Source organism: Heteronotia binoei, chromosome 15 (genome assembly GCF_032191835.1).
Source record: "Heteronotia binoei isolate CCM8104 ecotype False Entrance Well chromosome 15, APGP_CSIRO_Hbin_v1, whole genome shotgun sequence".
Taxonomy (NCBI): Eukaryota; Metazoa; Chordata; class Lepidosauria; order Squamata; family Gekkonidae; genus Heteronotia; species Heteronotia binoei.
In genome coordinates, this window is record NC_083237.1 from 23,950,720 (window position 1) to 23,971,349 (window position 20,630).

A 20,630-nucleotide genomic window follows, 5' to 3' on the forward strand; every position below is an offset into this window, starting at 1 on the left:
TTCCCTCAGCAAATTGTGGGGCACATCATTGTGTAGCTCTGAGCAGGAGCGCATGACTGATGTATTATAAACAACCAAAGAGTTCTAAAAGCGCCTCTCTCCTTCCTTTGGACACTATGTTGAACATTCCATTCTCTGCCTTTGTGATCTGGGTAGTGAGTTTGGGGCAGCATTTGGTGATCCAGTGTGCCATTTAAACAAGCTAGATGCATGATGAAGAAAGTGAGAGACAGAAGAGGGATGTGTTTTTGCAGGGGAAAAGATACCTCACAACAACAACAAAAAAGTTGGCTCAGCTGATCGGTCTCATCAGGCTAATGCCTCCAGCAGTGATGGGGACTGGAACTTCCTTTTGTTTTTAATCTTTATCCCGAAGTTTAAAAACCTGAGCATGTAGCTGAAATTCAGTGGACTCTCTCTGCTTCTACTTCTGTCTGCCTTATATGGAAACCATTTTTTCCATAGTTTCTTTCCTGGCTTCCTGATTTGCCAGTAGAGTTGAACATTAGTTTTTAAATAAACCCTTTATGAATACTCTGCACTCTCTTTATTCCATATCTGCTTATCAGAAGTAGCTCCTTCATCATTTTAATTGAGCATTGCATCATTGGAAATCCTATGGAAAGGAAATGTGATCTCCAAATTTTTCAAACCCGGAAGGTTAATCTTTATGCTTACTTGCCTTTTAAACTTGATAAAATGAGTTTGCAACAATGTATCTAGTAGGAGATGTATCTGTTGATTATTGAATTATAGCTTCCCAATTGGACAGGGAAACCCATGAGAAGATGGGTGTGGGAGGGGGAAAGAAAGACTGTGCTTTTTTTTGAAGGGAAAATACTGATCAGAATCACCAGACTGTTTTATCTTTGGCCGAAGCATGTGGACTTCCAAAGGAAATTCTCTCAGAATAATTTACAGGTCTTGAATGTATGAGACAGGTTTCACAATTGATTGTGAAATTCCTGTTTCAACTAGAAAATTGATTTTATCATGTTCAGTCAGGTATTGCTTATCACGTTCACAATGGTGACGTGCTTTCCTACATATGAGAAAATGTAGTTTTTTCTAGGTGTGTGTGTTTTTTTTTAAGTTTCCCTGATTCACTTAACATGGGTTAGTTATCCTTAACACCCTTTTAGTACTCATTATTAGAATGATTAGAAAGTGATGTTCATTCACTGCATATTTTTTCCTGGTGGCAGAGCAGAAAGAATGTCAGTTCTTTTCTAGCCAGATCTTTGATGGCAGAATGTAGGCATGCAGTACTTGCTAGCAAAGGCTCACCCAGCCCCTGTTAATGTTGCATCTGAGCTCTTTAACAAGGAAGATTTGCAGTTATCCTTCTTTCTAGGAGCCATTTCATTTCCCCCCTAAGCATATGTTTCTGTTCTCTGTAGTGGTTGAGCTTTGCTTGTGGGTACAATGTGAATTTAGCCCCTGAAACCCATCACTGTCCTGATTCTGGAGGAGAAGCTGAGGAGGACAATAAGTATCTCTGGAAAGGTGGCTCTGGTGGATTTTAGAGCAGAGGGCCTGGGAGGCAGCCTGCTTTAAGTTGAGCTCCGTGGCAGAGGCTTGTAAGAACTTAGTGGGTCAGAGAAATGGGAGGTCCAGGTTTTAATTCTGGTTAGGAAGCAAGAGTTTTCTTGAAGACTTGCTTGGTGTGGAGCACAATTAAGAGTTCCCATTGCACTGCCCTGCCTATTACATTGCTTAGTTGGATTCTGCGCTCTGAATTGTGTGCTGCTAGGATGCCACATCCTACAGGGTCCCTGCAATGCTTTCTCTGCCTTTGTATTGGAATTGTGAAGCGGGCTGGGGAAGATGCTCCATCTTAAAGGACACCACAAGACATGCAGCTGTCGTCCAAGAACAACTTCTGCCCTCCCTTTTTTCTTTTTTTGGAGATCTTGGGATTCTGTGGTTAAGACTTCATGGCAAGATAATCATCTTGTGATGGCCAAAACTGGGAGACGGAGATTCCTGAGACAGAAATCAAAACTGCCCAGACCGGTAGCTGTTGCAGCCTCTAAATGAAGAGTCATGCCATTGATTGAACCCAACCCTTCGTTATCGTGTTAGCAGATGACTTTTTATATTAATACAGATATATAAATACATACATTTATATATAAATTCTTCTTTTCTAACTACCCCTTTCTTCCTTTGGCCACAGAGTGCAGTTCCTTTGGTGCCAAGATTCCTCTGTGTTAACAAAGTGTACTAAAATATGTATAGAACCCCTTTTGTTGTCCACGCAGCTGATGGGCCTGGACTGTGATAAGCCCTCGTTGCACCCCTTGGGAACTGTACAGTGTGTGTGTTTCTCATTCGGGGTGGGGGACTGGAGCGTGTTCGTGTTTTAAACCAAGCAATTGCTAAAAGTGTCTGATTCACAATGTACAGACTAAACAAACATTAAAAAAAAGTAATGGGAAACAAATGACATTCCGTTCATTGTACGGTGACCGGGTTTGTATAATTCATGGGTACCCTATCTTTTGAGCCTGCGGGTACCTTTGGAGTTCTGATACAAGGCAGTGAGCATAGTCACAAAATGGTTGCCACAAGAGGTGGGGCCAACCACAAAGCTAGTTTATATATAGCTGTAACTCTTTAACACTTCAGGCAAAAGCTTTGCTTACCAGGAAGCTTTTAAATCTGTATGTCCAATCAGAAATGCTGCTGGACAGAAGCTCCACCTAGCCATGCCCATTTTTAAAAGTGCCATGACATGCTCAGGCACCATGGTGGGGACTACCTGAGACACTGCAGAGCTGGAAAAAGTGTAGAGACCAAGGTGATTAGGAGCACCTTCCGTATGCGGAAAGTCTGAAAGTCTGGGACTCTTCAGTTTAGAAAAGAGATAACTAAGGGGGAGGGGGACATGATAGAGGTTTAAAAATTATGCAGAGTTGACAAAGGGAAAATTTTCTTCCTCTCCCAAAATATTAGAACCCAAAGGCATCCAATGAAACTGATGGGCAGAAGGGCAGGAAAAAAGAAATATTTTCTTTTTGCATTTTAATGTGGAATTCACTGCCAGAAGATATAGAATTAACAGCTTTAAAAGGGAATATAAGAATTAACTATATGGCTATAAGAATTAACAGCTTTAAAAGGGGATTAGATGAATTCATGGAGGATAACTCTTTCAATGGCTAGTAGCCATTGTGACTGAGGAGAACTTCCACATTCAGAGGTACTAATCCTCTGAATTACAGAGCAAGGAGGCAACATCAGGGGAAGGCCTTGGCATCTGTCTATGCTGTGTTGCTGGCCGTCCAGAGGCACTGCGCAAGACAGAATGTTGGACTATATGGATCCAGCAGGGCTCTCACATTCTTATGACTTTAACTGATGATGTAGAGGGGCACTTGAGATCACAAGAGTGGCTCTTTTAAGGTCCTCACTATGAATCTTAAGGGGACGGAAGGTGGCATGGTATAACCCAATTTTGTCAGAAGCTAAACACGGTTCTTCCAAGGAAGACTGTAGAGGAAGGTAATGACAAACCACCTCTGGTTCTCACTTGCTTTGAAAGCTCCTTGCTGGCTATGACTTGCCAGCCCTTATGTATATACACACTGGACAGAGAAAGCAATGGCATTGGGACTGTGTATGTATCTTACACTGGGGAGGATTTGCATTGCCTAAAGAACTGAAGCAAGAAAACAAAAGGAAATCAAAGGAAACTTCCCTGCAGTATGGGAGTTACAAATTAGGGCAAACATTTTGAGACCCACTGATCTTTCTGCTTCTAGAACCTAGTCCTGGAAATCCAGAGGGGTTTGGCAACTACCTTCTTCAAAAATGTTCCCTTTCTACTGAGAAGGAGGTTTTTATTGTCCTAACAAATTCTTAGCAAGTTAGAATAAAAGGGGTGAAGATCCCTGAAGGCACCTCTGTCCTGAAAGGTTTCTGACCAGTATGGACCCAGTGCTAACATGATGGTACAAGGGAAAATGTGGACAAGCTAAAGGAGAAGCAGAGTAGAATCTCACTGTCACATTAAAATACTGGAAGTCAATCCCAGAAATGGAACATTCTGAGGTAACGAGAAGTCCCAAGAGCTAATTTCTGACTAATTTCTGCCCTCGAGTGATAAAGCAAAAAGGGGGGGGGGGGGGGGGAAGAACCCAGCTAAATGATTCCAGTAACCAAAAGGTTGAGTAAAACAACAAACCAGTGAAGGAGGGTATAAATTTCATAAATGCCACTAGAAATACCATAAAATATGAACTATAATATTTGAAATAAAATACATTAACCTTCCTAGTCAGGTAAGATAGCAGCACATTAAATCATTGTCCAGTGCATTTTGGCAAGAAATTACCTTAATCAGTGTGTGTGTGGGGGAATTCCTGAGAACTGTGTATAGAGTCATATAAAACCACCATACAGAAGTATGTATCCTGCTGATCAGGTAAAACTGTTCAGTGTACCACTATAGAATTAGTGCCTTCCTATAAACCAGCATCTTCAAGTCTACACTAAAATCCCTGAAATTCAATCAACAGTACAACTCTCACTATATGTGGTTAATGTATTATATTTCATTTAATATGTTAATATATTTCATTTAATATATTTATGGTATTTCTAGCGGTATTAAATTTATACACTTCCCTTAATGATTCACTGTCTGCTTTTCTCAGCCTTTTGGTTACTTGGCTTCCTTTCCACACCAGTCTCATTCTGGGAGAGGGACAAGAGCTGGCAGAGGAGAAGCTCATACAACTCATTAGAATACTACAAGATTTTAAATTTGTGGAAGGCAGTAATGTTACCTAGCCAAACATAATATTTTCAGGTCTTGTTTTATCGCAAAGAAGAAACCACAATCCAAAAGCATCCATACATTGGCTCTAATTTAAAATAAATTGCAATATAAGACAAAACACTTGCAAGAAATCCTAAGTAGAACTTGCATGAGAAACCATCTCTCCCCTCCCCTGTTTGTTTCAGTTCAACCTCCCCACCCCGCACAGCAGGATAGAAAAAAAGGCAGGGAATAACAGCGCAGCCCCATCGTTCAGCAGAATCTTGTACGGGGGTCTCAGTTATTTGCTCAAAGCCCTTATCAGTGGGCAGGACTTGGAGAGCATGAATGCTATCTATCTGGAAAGTTTTATATGAAAAGATAATAGCAGAGTGCCTCTTGCTCATTCCATGTTTTTATCCCTCATGTCACAGAGGTTCCTGTACTGCTCCACTCTGGACAAGTTTCCATGTTTTCTAGGATTAATGTGTGTTGGTTTTTGTACCATGAAAGAAATGCAAGTTCAGATGATAACTCAATGCACACTGATTTTTTTTAAGTGGATTGAAAACACTTGTTTAGAAGGCTGCATGTGTTCTGAATTGTGAAGTTGTATGATACAGCCAAGCCAACCAATTTGTGATGCATATGGAAAGCCGCCGTGAAAATCCATCCTAGGAGAACAAAGTTGGAGTTCAGTAGCACCTTTAAGATCAACAAAGTTTAATTGAGAATTTAAGCTTTCATGTGCATGCACACTTCATCAGATAGTGAAAATGGGGTACAATTAGCATTGCTACATATAGCTTGTGGGTAGTGAGTGGTTAAGCATGCAAAATAGTACAAAGTTAGAATCCAATAGTATAATAATGAAATTATGTAACACAGCTAATTGAACCCAATTTCATTGTCTGACAAAGTGTGCATACAAAAGCTTACATTCTGAATATAACTTCGTTGGTCTTAAAGGTGCTACTGGACTCCCAACTTTGTTCTGTTACTTCAGACCAACACAGCTGCCTGCCTGGATCATCCTAGGAGAAGACCACAAGGGTGTTAAAGGGCTTATATTGCAAAATGTGCAATGAGGCAAGATCTGAGAACAATTTTTTTAAAATAAAAAAGGGCTGTCCAGAAGTGTATAAGGTTTCCTTTAAGACGGAAAACAAATCACTTCTGCAAAGACACATAACAAGACAGTAAGTGGGATCTAAGTAAATTAGATGGAAGTAAATTTAAACTGAATCTTCAGCAGAAGTTTCATGGAGACTGGAGTAGGTAGTCTCAGATTTTCTCCCAGGCTTTATTGAGGGAGTGGAAATAATGCAATTTTGCTGCTCTCCTGTCCCTCCCCACCCATCACAATTACCTGAATATTCACCATGGTATAAAACACATTTTTAAAAAAATAACTGTAGATTTACAAATCAGAATTACCACTATTTGTTTTTTGAACATGACAACTTTTCAGAAAATTTATTTCTGGCTTTGGGTATTTGCTGACAATAGTTAAAAGACTTTGAGGAGACTTTTGCCCCTCTAATTCCCTTTCCACATGTTGCTCCATTGCAGGCAAAACATGAACAGGTATTTAAGTCCCGCCACCCCCCCCCCTTTAACTAATAATTTTGGCAAATACATTTTTAGAGCCAAAAATCATTTTAAATTTGCCCGCTTCGTGATGAGCATGCTTAAAAACCTGTGGGTGGTGGCTACTACCAGGCCTTTCCTAGAGAAAAAAAACCCTCAACTGTATAAAGTTACACAAACTATGCAAATTAGCAGATCCTTGTTTATTTTTTTCTTCTGCTATCCTCGGGAGGGGACACACAACTACACAAGGCACTGATTCACTACAAATTTTGCTCAGCTTCTTTTCAGCCCCACTTTGTCCACTTATTTTGGCCTCTTCATAGCCTGAAGGACTAGGAACTTTGAAACGAGAAAATGAGGTTCTGAATGAATGCTGAATTCAGTATTACAGTGTAGGAATTATCACAGCTCTGATTTCAGCTACCATATGCCATCTGGATAGCCCAGGCATTTCATGAGATCTCTGTAGCTAAGCAGGGTCAGCCCTGGTTAGTAATTGGATGGGAGACCACCAAGGAAGACCAGGAGTGTGACGCAGTAGCAACCCACTTTGACTTGAAATCTCTGCGGGGTTGCCCTCCCTCAGCTTTGACTTGACAGCACTTTCCACGACATACCATCGATAAAACCCTCTGAAGCAGTCACTGTGGCTTGACACTCCGTGATATTTTCTCCACACCCTTATTGCCACTTCCTGTGCTCTCCTGCAAATGAAGCCGGCGATGTTTGGCAAAGTTGGAAGAGTTATTGAAGCGCCGACAGCACACGGTGCATTCAAAGGGCTTTTCCCCAGTATGAAGCCTGCGGTGAGTTGCCAGGGCTGAGCTCTGCGTGAACCGCTTACCACAGACGGAGCAGCCAAAGGGCCTTTCACCTGTATGTACTCGCAGATGCTCCTTCAAATCAGTAGCACGCCGGAACTGCTTGGGACATGCAAAGCACAGGAATGGCTTGGAATCAAAGTCTGATTGGGAATGCTGAGCATAAGGCTCAGAATCTTGGAAAGGAAAGCAGGTAGGACTCTCTCCTTCCCAGGGCTGAATGGTGCTGCTGAATTGGTCTTGCAGTGAGTGGTGGGGGGACACTGAGAGGTCATAAGGCGAAGAGCACGCATTGGAGATGCCTGGTGCCCAAGAGGATGAACCGGGGCGCCTGTCAAAGGGACAACATTCTTCAAGTTCCTCTCTTTCCTTCATGGTCTCCATATCAGACTTTTCCCAGACCATGATATCCCCCCTTTCAGGACAAGTTCCCACAGACATTTTAGGCACTAGAGAATTCATGTTTCCAGGAGTACATGTTTGAAAGTTCACCTGTTTCTCCTTGCCGGTGCTAGCATCATGGCTCAGATCTCCAAAATGGCTGGTGCAATTTTCACTCATGCCATGGACATGCCCTTCATGGCTGACATTTTGTCTCAGCTTTGTGGAGTGGTCATAGTGGATTTGCCTCAGCCCACTGTTTGGACTTCCCCCAGTGCCATTCTGTTTCATGTCTGCAATGGTGTCCTTTCCTCTGGTGTGCTTCAGCCCTTTGAGGTAGCCTCCGTTAGGCCTCCTGTCTAAGTTGTAGCCCCTGACACTACCATTTTGGCTATGAATATTGCCACCCACTGATAAGAGGCCTTTTCCATAGCTGACAACATCTAACTGTAACCTACCACTATAGCTGGCAACATGTTTCTGGTCTCCCTGAGTGTCACTTTCCTCTGCTTTCCTTGACTTCAGGCCTTTAGTGTGATTTCCCCCACTACCATACTTCAGAAGTCTGAACCTGTGGCCATTTTGAGCTTCCCCTTGTTCAAGGCTGCAGTTTCCATTTCCCCCCTGTTCACCAATATATCCTTTGCTATCACCTACCTTAAGTCGGACACTTCCATGTCTCATTTCAAGGTTAGGGCCACAGTAAGTGGCACCTTGCCTTACTTTCATCCTCTTAAAATGACCTACATTATTACCAAGTTGCCTTAGACTGTTGTTACCACCATCTTGGCCTAGAAGCCCATTAACATAAGGGCCATTTTGTCTCCCAACAAGATTGTGGGCCCTGTTCCCGCCTTCTCTCAGTTCCTTGATGCTTTGGTGGCCATTTTGACTCAGTATCTTGCTTTGCCACTGGTTACTGCCTGTGGCCTGATGCTGCTTCTTCCCCCGAAGGATGGTACAGTTCTTCCCATCCTTCCCCTTGGGACCATATTCATATGGTTGTCCATGGATACGTTGGTGTTTGCGAAAATTGGAGCCATTGTTGAAAGACTTTAAGCAGACTGTGCAATGGAAAGGTCGCTCACCAGTATGAATACGCATGTGGCCAGAAAGCACCGAACTCTGAGTAAAGCGCTTACCACAGATACCACAGCCGTAAGGCCTTTCTCCCGTATGCACCCGCTCATGGTCACGCCGGTCTGAGGCCCTTTTGAAGCGCTTGGGGCAAAAAGAACAACCATAAGGTCTGTCAGCAGGGAGGGCCTGGGTCTCTAGGTTGTCAGGCAACCAGTTCCCAGGCTCCAAAACAATGCTTTTGCAGGCCTGGCACTGTGGAGTCTGCCCTGGGGATCCAGAAAAGTCTGGTAGCTCCTCCTGACACAGACAACAGGTTGGGAGAGTTACTGATCCAGTTTCTTCCTTTACTTTAATCAGCTCTGTTTCCATCAGTTAGTCCAAAGCATCACAGCACCAGCTTCTCAGTATCTGCCCTTAGGAAAAAGAAAACAGAAACAGAAAATGAGAAAAGGGAACATGGGAAGGGAGGGGAGGAAAAGTAAAAGTGACATATAAAATTAATGCCATATACTGGGGGCCCCATGCACATACCTTCTTCCAGGAAAATTCAATTTCCAGCTTCTCTGTCTTAACTCAAGTCTTCCTGGATGTCTTGGGAGTGCTAGACCCCAGTTCTGCAGTCTCTCAATCTCCAATTTCTCTTTTAGAAATCCTTTTGTTCTTCAGCCTACTCAAGGTCCCTGGGGAATTCTGGGTCTATGCTCATTACAACCCCCACCGTTTCACTTTGTTCCCAAAAAGACATGGGTACTCCAGCGCCAAAGCGACTCCCCTTCGTTAGGCTCTGCTTGTTCCTTATACAGTGGAACCTCCATGTACAGGAGCAGTCTGCCTTTAAATGCAAGACACTGGTGCAAACGACAACAAGCAAAAGGCCACTGTCTTCATGTCTTCCTTGTGAGTGCCCAAAGGTATCTGGCCAGGCGCTGCAAGAAAAAAAACGAAGGGATAGGCCTGGAGCCTGCCACCCCCACAATGCAATTCAATTGTCTGACCTCAACCCTCCTCAAACTTACTAGACTCCACTCCTTTTGCGGAGGAGAAAGTCTCCCAACCAGGCCTGTAGCCAGGATTTTAAAAAATTGGGGGGGGGGGATTTAAAAAAGTCAGGGGGCACTTAGTGGCTCCCCTCCCTTGGCCACCACCTGCATAACTCAGGACGCCTGACTTTCCCTCCCACCCCCACCCCCACTGGGGGCCTTTAGGAGGGGTAGCAGCTGCTTCTTTCTGGGTACCTCTCCCCTGCAATTTAAATCATGCGGGGAGGGAGGGAGCAGAACCCAGCCTTTCAGCTTTCACCCCTGCAGTGGTGGCAGGGGGAAGTAGGGAAGGCTGGGGGCACCCATCAGGAAGTCAGAGGGAAGGGCCCCCACAGGTCCTCCTGTAGCTAAAGGCCTGCTCCCAACCCTGTCAAGGGGTGCCCCATCTCCATCCTGCCCTACACGGCTCATTTCCTTCTCAGGAAACCCCTCTTAGACGCCTCGATCTCTCCCCCCTACTCTTCCCCCGAAAAGCCCCGGCGCTCTCCTGATTCAAAGCTTTCCTCTCTCGTCCTTTTAAACCCACCCAGCCCCCTCCCAGAGAACCCAGGCGTCCTGGGCCCCCAACCCCTTCTAGAGTATCCCGGCGACAGGCTTCGCAGAGACCTCGAGCGGCCGTCCCCGAGTCCTCCTCCGCGTCGCTGCAATCCAGCAGACCCACTGGTCCCCTTTGGAGTCCTGGGAGCTGAGAGAGAACAATAGCCCGACATTGGGCACGCCGAAGGCGCGGGGGCTGGAGCTCCGCCGGGTTGTGAGATCGGTATGCAAGGCCGATGCATGTCCACAAGACATGTCCCTACTACGGTGAGTAAGTTCTTCCCACTTCTCCCCGCCACCACCACCCCACATCCCTCCCCCCTTCACCCCGATTTATTTACTTCGGTCTCTTTGTTTCCCACCCTCTGCTCTTCCCAAGAACTGCACGGAGATTTCTCCGGCCGAGCGGTTCCCTTTTCCTTTCTCCAGGCGGACTCTCACCTGCGCCGTCTCATCCAGTGTGGTTCCGGAAAGATTTCCCCCCCAAAAGTCCCTTCCCAACTTTCAGCTGCCTTCGTAGAGAAGCAGGGGAAAAACTCCCCTCCCCCTCCTCTTTCCTGCCCATCCTCTTCCTTAGTCTTTACCTCCCCTTTAAATGGAGCCCAAAAGGAAATTAAAGGAAACGGGGAGATTGTGGCCTCCCCCCCCTTTTTGTCTGCCGTCAAAAAGTCTGGCTAATAGCGAGGTGGTTTTTTCTTATTATTTATTTAAAGAGAAAGAAGCACTGTTGATGGGAAATCGGATTAGGCACCTTTTGCCACAGATGTGGCTTTTATAGTTCAATTATCTTCGAATTTTAATATTAACGAAGATCTAAATTCCACTAGACCCACCCCTCCGCTCTGTTTCCCAGTTCAGGGGCAACTTGTAGGTAACCTTGTTGGTCCATAGGGTAGGGGGAGGGATCCAGTTGTGTAATACCACTAGGAAACAGGGCTCTTTTTGTACAAAAAAGGCCACAGGAACTCATTTGCATATTAGGCCACACCCCCTGATGCCAAGCCAGTTCCTGTTTAAAAAAAGCTCCCTCTCTCTGTAGTTGGAAGGGACCTCTAGGGTCATCTAGTCCAACCCCCTGCACTATGCAGGAAATTCACAAGTTCCTCCCCACCCCCACAGGACTTTTTATGGCAGGAACTCCTTTGAATATTAAGCCACACAACCCTGATGTAGCCAATCCTCCAAGAGTTTACAGGGCTCTTAGTACAGAGACTACTGTAATTTCCAGGAGGACTGGCTGTATTAGGGGCGTGTGGCCTAATATGCAAATGAATTGCTGCTACAAAAAAAGCCCTGCAATGAAACGTTAGCTTCCATTTCTATGTATCAGAAGTGTGTGAAAGCTTATTCCTGGGATAAACTTTTGTTGGTCTTAAAGGTGCCACTGGATTCAACATTTGTTCTACAGTTTTGCACCAACACAGCTAGCCACCTGGATCTAAAAAGCCACAAAGTTACTCATGGCTTTAATGAAGTGTCAGAAGACTGAGGGCAGATTACCCACCCTCCTGGGGCAGAAAATCCCATACCTGAAAATGTCATCAGTCTCATCTCTGTCAATGTATACAAGCAGAACTCCCAGAAGGGCTTCACTCTCAAGGGAAGGCCTCAGATCACACAATCAGGTTGCTCTGACCTTTAGATAACCCAGTCCTTTTGAATTGGGCCCCAGAAACAAAGTAACAGTCAATAATGCTGCAGCAGCCATATAATTATGTGTTGGAAAATGGCCATAGATCAGCAGAAGTGCCTGTGCTGTGTGTGCAAGAATCAAGGTTGAATCTGGGCTTCTTCTGTTCTGTCACTGGTAGTAGGTGCTGGGAAAGTGTTTTCTCTACCAGAGACTCTGGAGAGCTGTTGCAAGTCACAGCAGACAATATTGGACTAGACAGCCTCTAGCTGTACTTATACTTTTATTTGTTACTTTTAAATTTTGCTTTAAATAAACAGAAATATCTGCAGCTGTTATGTTCTACTGTAGCATTTTAAATCATGCCCTGACCTGGATGTCCCTGGCTAGCCTGGCCTCATCAGACTTTGGAAGCTAGGGGTCAGTCTTGTTTAGTATTTGGATGCGAGACCACCAAGAAAGTCCAGGGTTGCTTCCCACCTGTTAGTGCTGAAATCTTTTGGGGTATCTGTAAACTGGCTCTGACTTGATGGCCCTTCCCACCACTACCACTTTCATATCCAGAAAGCATGGCATCTTCTGAACAACTACAGCAAGTGTACTCACCAAGCCAGTTTGGTGTAGTGGTTAAGTGCATGGACTCTTATCTGGGAGAACCGGGTTTGATTCCCCACTCCTCCACTTGCAGCTGCTGGAATGGCCTTGGGTCAGCCATAGCTCTCGCAGAGCTGTCTTTGAAAGGGCAACTTCAGGGAGAGCTCTCTCAGCCCCACCTACTTCACAGGGTGTTTGTTGCGGGAGGAGGAAGATAAAGGAGATTGTGAGTCGTTCTGAGATTCAGAGTGGAGGGTGGGATATAAATCCAATATCATCTTTCACAGTGATGCCTGTTTTGTTTATATTAGATGGTGTACAGTTTGTTTTTTAGAAGTAGAATTTAAATTGTCAAGTATTTCAGTTTTCCATTTTCTACAAAACAAAATTCTAGACCCCACAGTTGCAGGAAGATGTTTGTGATGTACAGTCTGCAGCATGGAAGGATTTCCCATGTTCAGGTTGGTACCCTGCACGGCTTCCATAAAGGCTTCACTCTCAAGTTCATGAACAAACTTTTAGAGCACTGAAACATTTCAATGCATATCCTACTTTTTTTAAAAAAAAGTATACATGTCTGGCTCAGAATAAAGCAAGTGACAGAGGATGTTTATGCAAAATGAGCACTATACATATGTTTTATTGATTTGCATATTTTAAGCACTAAACCGGCATATTCAACACATATTTGGATTTTTAAAAAATTTTGGTGCATAAAATGATGTCCAGTGTATCTTCAGCCCACTCCCCTTCCCATACAATCAAACCTATTCCCTTTCTCGCCCTCTTCTCTATGGTCAAAGCAAACCATTGATCTCCAATATCTTGGTAAAAACCTTTTTGCATTTTTAAAAGTCATGGATACGAAAGGCACTCTTCTTAGTCCCAGCGTCAGAGGGTTCGCTTCCTATCGATGCATCTAACATAATGGGAAGTAACAGAGAATCACTTTGTTCCAGACACACAAAGATGAACCAAAACCCAGAGAACTATATTTAATTTAAAAAAGGACACACACAGAGATCAAAGAATCCACACTAAATATGAAGTGGAGAAACACAACCCAGGGGGTCTCCCTGGCAAACTTTGGAGGTGCCGGTCTTTCCGGCACTTTGGAACACATGCTGTGGGTCAGGCTCTTAACACTTATTCCCCTTGCCAAGGAAACAGAGATCCCAAGTCTGTTGTATATTGTAGGAAATCACTACAGTCTTCTTGCGTACGCCCCACAAGCCAAAAGTCAGAGATGAAGCACAGTGTCTTTCTGCCAGAGAACTAGGCTTTAAAATCTGCCTGGTCCACAACAGTCTGGAAAACCCTCTGCATCTGACCAAAGGGCAGAATGAAACCAGGCCTGCTGGCAAGAAAAGGTCTTATCCAGAGCTGGACAAATTCTGTCTTTTAGAGGAAATGTTGAATCTTTTTCTTTTTAACTGGAAATGTCTGGAGGAAATAAGAGACTAAAGGGCCAACTGCAAAGGAATACCCCATATTTCAACACTTCAGTTCCACTTCTCCCCACCTAAGTGCTTTAAAAAATGAACAGAGCCACAATATCTTAAAGGTAAGTTGGTTAGATTCAAGTCCAGTAGCGCCTTAGAGACCCACAAGAATTTTGTGGTATCAGCGTCCAAGAATCAAAGCTCTCTTCATCAGATATGTCTAAGGCAAGGGCCCCAAACCTTTTTGAGAATGTGGGCACCTTCAGAATTCTACTACAGTGGGCGCAACCACAAAATGGCTGCCACAGGAGGTAATGAAACACACAGAGAGACTAAGAGCAAGGGAGAAGAAGGGTAATTTAAAATACCCAGGGAAAGAAGGGTGAGAGAGAATAAAACAAACACTGAGGTAATAAAAAAGAACTTTCAAATGTTATTTTGACATGGCCCGTCAAATAATTTGGTGGCAAGTCAGAAGCCCTGCCAAGCAACGGCCCCACCTGGCCTGCCCACTTTCTAAAAACACTTGATGGGTACCAAGTTGGGGAGACCCCTTGTCTAAGGTTCTACTGGACGTGAATCTAGCTGTTCTACAGTAGATCCACACAGCTGCTCTCTGAAATGATCTCAAAGGTAAATGGAATCCACCAGGCTCTTCCTTCTGTTTAATCCTGAAGACTAACAAAACGCATTCCCATATAAACTACCATGAGTCATCAGGTGCCAAGCATCCAATGAAATCAGCTCTGACCAGCCTAAGATTATATTGGAATACATTTTGTTGGTCTTTAAGATGTCACTGGGACTCCTGTTTATTTTGTTGTTACTGGGGATTGGGGAGGGTAGGAGGTAAGGGCTGGATTAACAATTAGGTCAAGTAGGCACTGGCCTATGGGCTCCCACACCTTTAGGAGCCCTGGGCCAGCTCCCCCCCGCCCAGTTTCCCCCCTGCTTGCAGCCCTCCCAGCCTGCACATACAGCCAGCAACTGAGCTGCTCTTTGCCAGACTTGCCTGGTGCATCTGATGTTGGCGTCATCACCAAGTTTGCCTCCCTCTGCTTCTCCATTGCAGCTTTGTCAAAGGGGCTTTTGAAAAGGTGTCTGCAGGCTGCAGCATGTGCTGCAGGCAGCAGGGCAGCTGCTCCAACTCTAAGATAATTTGCGAGGGGCCTCCCGAGATTTTGACTGCCGAAGGGCCTCCATAGGGTGTAACCCAGCCATGGAGGTAAGTGCAGACACAGATGTGCTGGGGTGAGATTCTACTCCAGGTGGACACCAAGATCTGCCAATGAGACTTCTGCAAAGGAGTTCACACATTTTGAAAAAATTGTAGTTGGTGACTGTGGAGGAAGGAGAGATATTCCCCTGGCTTTCACCCCTCCAGTTCATTTTTCCCAGACCAACAGAAGCAGATACTTTCCGTATTTGTGAAGCATATCTTTAGAAAATGAGTGGGCCCAAGTTTCTTTTGCCAAGGTGAGGGTCTCCATGCTGTTTCCAAGCCAATGCACACCTGAAAGGGACGTAGGGTAACCCTTTGCAGAGATTTGCCTTTTCAAGGTCAAGTAAACAAAGGGGTAAGCTATTAATAGATGTGTACTGCCAGTTTATACAGGCTATATGACAACATGTCCTTCAGACATATATGGTGGCTGTTTGTTAAGTGCAAGGCCTGGGCCTAGAGGGCTGGATTCTCTCTGCCACAGAGTCATAGGATTGGCTAGAGCTGGATGCTAGTAGGCCATGCTGTCTATTGCACAGGCAGATAATGCTAGGCCAGCATATCCATGGGTAGATGCATATGACCTACAAGGGCAATGGTCACTGGGATGAAACAGGAAGGAATGGCTCTCCCTGCCAATTTATTAGGAGCTCAGGAAGGTGTGACAAACTAGAGTCGCTAGAGAACTGGTAGGCCAAGTCCTTGCAGCATGAGAAGATGGGCAACGTCCATGTTAAGTCTCAGAAAGCTGGCTCTTCCATGCCAGAGAGCTTCAGGCATTGGTGGATGAGGTTCTTCATTCAGATTCCTCCAGGGAACTGCAAGTCATTCACTGGCAGATGGGGAAGTACCAGTTCCATAAGACAAGGGCAAATACGTTCAAGGCCAAGATTGCCATTGCATGCCCAGGTGCTAGCAAGTCCCAGGAAGTAGATTCCTCAGGGCTGGCAGGCAGTGGGGTCTCCATGCCTCTGACATAAGGTACATCCCAGAAGGTCAGTCTCTATGGTGTGGGGAGGAGCTGTAGACGGTGCTTCCGGCGGATATGCCTCTGAAGAGTGTTGCGCTCCCCAAAGCGCATATGGCATGCTTCACACTGGTAGGGCCGCTCACCCGTGTGCACCCGCTGGTGGTGCGAGAGCTCCCCAGAGTCACGGAAGCTGCGCTGGCAGATGGGACATTGGTGGGGCTTACGGCCAGAGTGGGTGTATTTGTGGCGCTCCAAGTGGGACGTGCGCTTGAAGGCCTTGCCACAAGCTCGGCACACATGTGGCTTGCTTTCCGAGTGGGTGATACTGTGGCGCTGGAGGTAAGACAGGTACTCAAATGTTCGCGAGCACACTGGGCAGCAGTACACCTTGCGCAAAGGGCCCCCGCTCCCTCCACCCTCTGTGCCTGCAGTCGCCTCAGCGGACCCCACCCCCTCTTCCACTAGTACCGTGTACGGCAGCCCCTGGCTGTCAATCAACAAGTAGCGCCCCAGTCGAGAAGTCTCTCCTTGTTCCATGCCGGTTGCCCCTATGGGAATGTGGGTTCGTTTGCCTGTGGCAGGCAACCCATTCAAGCCCTGAAGAAGGGCACCTGCAGGAGAAGGCACTGGTGGCCGAGACAGTTTAGGAGGTGGAATTTGGACTTCCCCTCCCTCATCCTCCAGCTTAATGTGCCCCAAGCTACTTGTGGGGTCTTGGAGAGAGGAGCGTTCCATGGTTTCATCTGGTCTAAGAGGATCCTCTGTAGACTTGGAATGTCTCTGCAGCTCCATAAGTATCTCCTTAGAAGTGCTCCCTTGAAGTGAACTGCCAAGTCTGCAATGAGAAAGCAAGCGTGCAGATTGCACAAGTAAGAGTTACGCACGTGGCTGTATCAACAGTACTTACAGAGCTTCCCAGTGTGTGATTCTAAGCAGAGCTACACCCTTCTATCTAAACCAGGGGTGTCAAACTCATTTGTTACAAGGGTCAGATCTGACATAAATGAGACTTTGTTGGGCCAGGCAATGTGTGTCATAAAATGTAATGCCAGGTAGTGGAGATAAACTTTATAAAGGACACAAACACAAAGATTTTTTTAAAGCTTAAAATAAAACATGCTTAAAACATCAGCACTCGTGGGTCTTAAAGGTGCTTTCTTTGTATCTCTCCCATGTGATCCAGGGAACTGGGCAAAGTTCTGGTTCTTTCCTCCCTTTCCCAGGGGACTAGGAGGGGAGGAGCCTCAGTCAATAGAAGGAAGAAAGGCTTGGCTCAGTAGCTCTGTTGTGCAATTGAAATAGCCTAGCAAAGCTCCTCCCTAAGGAAGGCGCCCCAGTCAATGGAGAAATTAGAGATTTTGCGCTGTAGCTCCTGTGTGATTGAGCATGTCTGGCAAAGCAAGAGATGCAGAAGGAAGCAAGAGAGAGGGAGAAGGAAGCAGATGACAGCCAGTTGCTCAGGGGCCTGATTCAGACCCCAGGCCACATGTTTGACGTCCCTGATCTAAACCCAGTGACTTCAATGGACTTATGCTCAGAAATGCACTCATAGTTACCAGTGATGTCAACAAATTCAAGACCTGTATTTGATAAATCATTTTATTTTAAACAATTTGATCATTACTCCATTTAAATATATCCACATATTACTGAACCCTTAAAATTTGAGGCTTTTTAGTGACTCAAAAGGAAAACTAACTTGCAGTCAAATAAGAAAAGTTACCACTAATTGCTAAAAGGAAAGACATCTTGCCTATTTTCTTTGCTGTGTCCAGGTTACAACAGAACAGACCCCAAACAACCCTACAGATTAAACAACTATACCCTTACCTAGCAGCACCGCAAATCCCAACTCCAGTAATTAACTCAATCCTTCTCACACCGTTTAGGAATAAGTCCATGGGATACAGTAGGACTTTTTTCCAGATAGACACACACATGATCACACTGTACCCTTCTTGTTCTTGGAAATTTCACAAACCTTCAGCTCCAAAGCACAACAAAATATTCCAGCTGGTGCCAGAATAATCTGTTCCATCTCATCCATCTTCTCTTTGCAGTTTGATTGACTACATACAACTCTAGGAAACTTATACAGACATTACTCAAAGCAGGAAGCAGAGAGTTTATGACAGCCCTAGAAGTAAAACTCCACTAAACTTCCAGAAATATACTCAAAGTACTCGGCTGTTTTTCTCCCTGTGAATACAATCATAGCCCTAGTCTTGTACAAAAAGTGCTAACCAAGTTTTGGCCCAGAAATAATGCACTTAATTGGATGTTAAGACAGACCGAAGGCAAAGAAATTGAAATAAAATTTGGCTAGGACGTCAAGACAGGCTGAGATGGTAAGATTTCACCCCCAGAGGGGGAGAAGGCATTACATGGGTGCATGAGCTTCTAAAATAAAACCAGGAAGGCCTTAATAAGATTCTAAGAATATCTATACAATTAACTTGAGGAATTAATACTCCATATTTTTTTAGCATTCATAATTTTGAGGAATTCCTGTCTGCAAAATTTTTGTTATTGTAATGTGTGCTATTCATGCATGTTGGGGTGTTTATTGGGTCAAAGGAGATGTTTGGGGCTCACACCTCTCCTGTTTCTTTAGTTTGTAGTCTTGTACAAGTCACATGTCTTTGTATAATCCATCATTATACTTCTACCAATGGTCAGCTAAATGCTTCTGAAAAGCTTACAAGCAACGTATGAGGGCAGCAGTGTCCCTCTATTGTTCATCTGCCATATCTAGCCATACATACACTGCCTCTGACCCATTTAGCTATTAGAGCTGATAAGAAAGGCTAGCATGGTCAGAGTTGGGGTGAACCAGGTAAGAGGCACTTGAGGGTGCTGAGATGTGCAGTGGAAATGGCTTGGTAATAAGAGTTGGAACACCCCTACTTTTCCAAGGCATCAGTATGTCCTACTCACAATCCTACTTGACCCTTCCTTCAACATGCCAACAGGTCATAAGAGTATAAAAATGCACTTTGCTGCACCAGACTAGTGGTCCATCCACTCCAGCATCCTGTTCTCCACCATGGCCAATCAGATCATAGAGGTCCATTTTGCTTCCTAATTCAAAAATTTACAACCTCTGGATGTGGAAGTTCCCTTTATCCATCATGGCTAGTAGCTGTTGATAGACCTATTCTCCATGAATCTGCCTTGTGCCCTTTAAAGTCATTTATGTCTTCACTATGTCATTTATGGCCATCACTACATCCTGTGGCAGTTGATTCTACAATTTAGCTACCTGTTGCGTGATGTTGTATTTCCTTTCATCTGTCCTGAATCTATTGCCCATCAACTACATTGGATGCTCCCAAGTTCTAGTATTATGAGAGGAAGACCAATCTTCTCTCTATCCACTTTCTCCACCCCATGCATCATTTTATAAGCCACTATCACCACCCACACATCTGTTATCTGTATTTTTCTAAACTTAACTTACCCTGCTTGGATGATATCCCTAAATGTACATCATGGTTCTCTTTTCTGCATCAAAGTTGCATGCCATGGTGGGTGGGCAGCAGAACGTGCCCTTTGCTACCATCTTGGAGCGCTGAGCAATAGAAACAGTACCATCCCAGCTGAGAGATCCTATCAATCCAAGGTGGTAATATCCGTTGGTGGTCTGCAGAGGTCTAAGTGACGCAGTTTGCAGTAACAAGCCAAGCCACGTGTTGGACCGTGACTGGCAGAGCACATCTCCAGTCCCAAGTTTCCAGGATTAAGAAAAGGAATGAAGAATGCCCCTTTAGCACTGGAGCTACAGGAGACAAGACAGTCCCAGTCTGATAAGTGCCAATCCAAGAAGCTGTAAGGTCTCCCAAGCTCAGCAAGGGGGGGCGATCTTGAAGAAACGATGCAGGAGAGGTGGCCTCCATCCAGTGGGCACAGCTGGCAGCAAGCAACGCCAACGCATCCTGACGAGGGTGAAAAGATCCGTGCTGGTTATCTGTCCTGAGATTTGGTGAAGTTGGCAGCGACCATCCCAACCCTTGGAAGGGTCCCTGTGACAGAGCGGATGCAAATCAGGATAATCTTCCAAAGATGCCTGCTGCAGCCCCTCCCCAGCCCTCGCCCCCCCGCAACCAAAGAGCAATAGTGGGGGATCCAGGTCAGGGTACCTATCGCCCCCTTCCTTCCAGCCCGATCCTCAGCCACAATATCATATCCAATCACCTAAAGGAAGAAGGAAGAAAACTAAAGGATGAAACAAGAAGGGGCTATCGAGGGAGGGAAGGGAAGATTTCGGCGGGGGGGGGTGAAGGGGGGATTTCTACCTAGCTTTGGCGGGGGGGGGGGGCTGAAGGTGGAGGAGAAGGAGGCGGAGTGGGTGTCACAGGGAAAAGAGTCCTGACGGAAACGCAGCGGCTTCTCCCATCGGCTCATGATGGAGAGGTTCCCAGATAAACACTCCACTCCACCCCCCGGGAATGGGAACGTGGGAGGTTCCCACACACCTTCCAGAGCACCGAAGAATCCGGGATCCCGGGGGCCTCCGCCCGTCGCCCACTAGACCCTCCCTCACTTTGCTCCACCT

At 45.4% G+C, this 20,630-nt stretch overlaps 2 protein-coding genes across 2 annotated transcripts; both read right to left on the reverse strand.

Moving 5' to 3' along the window:
- Positions 1-6,543: 6,543 nt before the first annotated feature.
- On the reverse strand, positions 6,544-9,050 carry LOC132584370 (zinc finger protein 3 homolog). Its single transcript, XM_060256240.1, has one exon. The coding sequence runs from the start codon at positions 9,007-9,009 to the stop codon at positions 7,000-7,002; it is 2,010 nt and encodes a 669-aa protein (XP_060112223.1). The 5' UTR covers positions 9,010-9,050; the 3' UTR covers positions 6,544-6,999.
- Positions 9,051-15,732: 6,682 nt separating this feature from the next.
- Positions 15,733-20,099, reverse strand: LOC132584504 (zinc finger protein 581-like). The gene is made up of 2 exons (XM_060256396.1): positions 19,536-20,099; positions 15,733-16,910 (listed from the first exon to the last, which is right to left on the reverse strand). The coding sequence occupies exon 2, from the start codon at positions 16,865-16,867 to the stop codon at positions 16,109-16,111; it is 759 nt and encodes a 252-aa protein (XP_060112379.1). The 5' UTR covers positions 16,868-16,910; positions 19,536-20,099; the 3' UTR covers positions 15,733-16,108.
- Between the last annotated feature and the right edge of the window lie 531 nt (positions 20,100-20,630).

Excerpts from the sequence above, each read along its gene's own strand:
- LOC132584370 (XM_060256240.1), bottom strand. The coding sequence starts at position 9,009 with ATGGAAACAGAGCTGATTAAAGTAAAGGAAGAAACTGGATCAGTAACT.
- LOC132584504 (XM_060256396.1), bottom strand. The coding sequence starts at position 16,867 with ATGGAGCTGCAGAGACATTCCAAGTCTACAGAGGATCCTCTTAGACCA.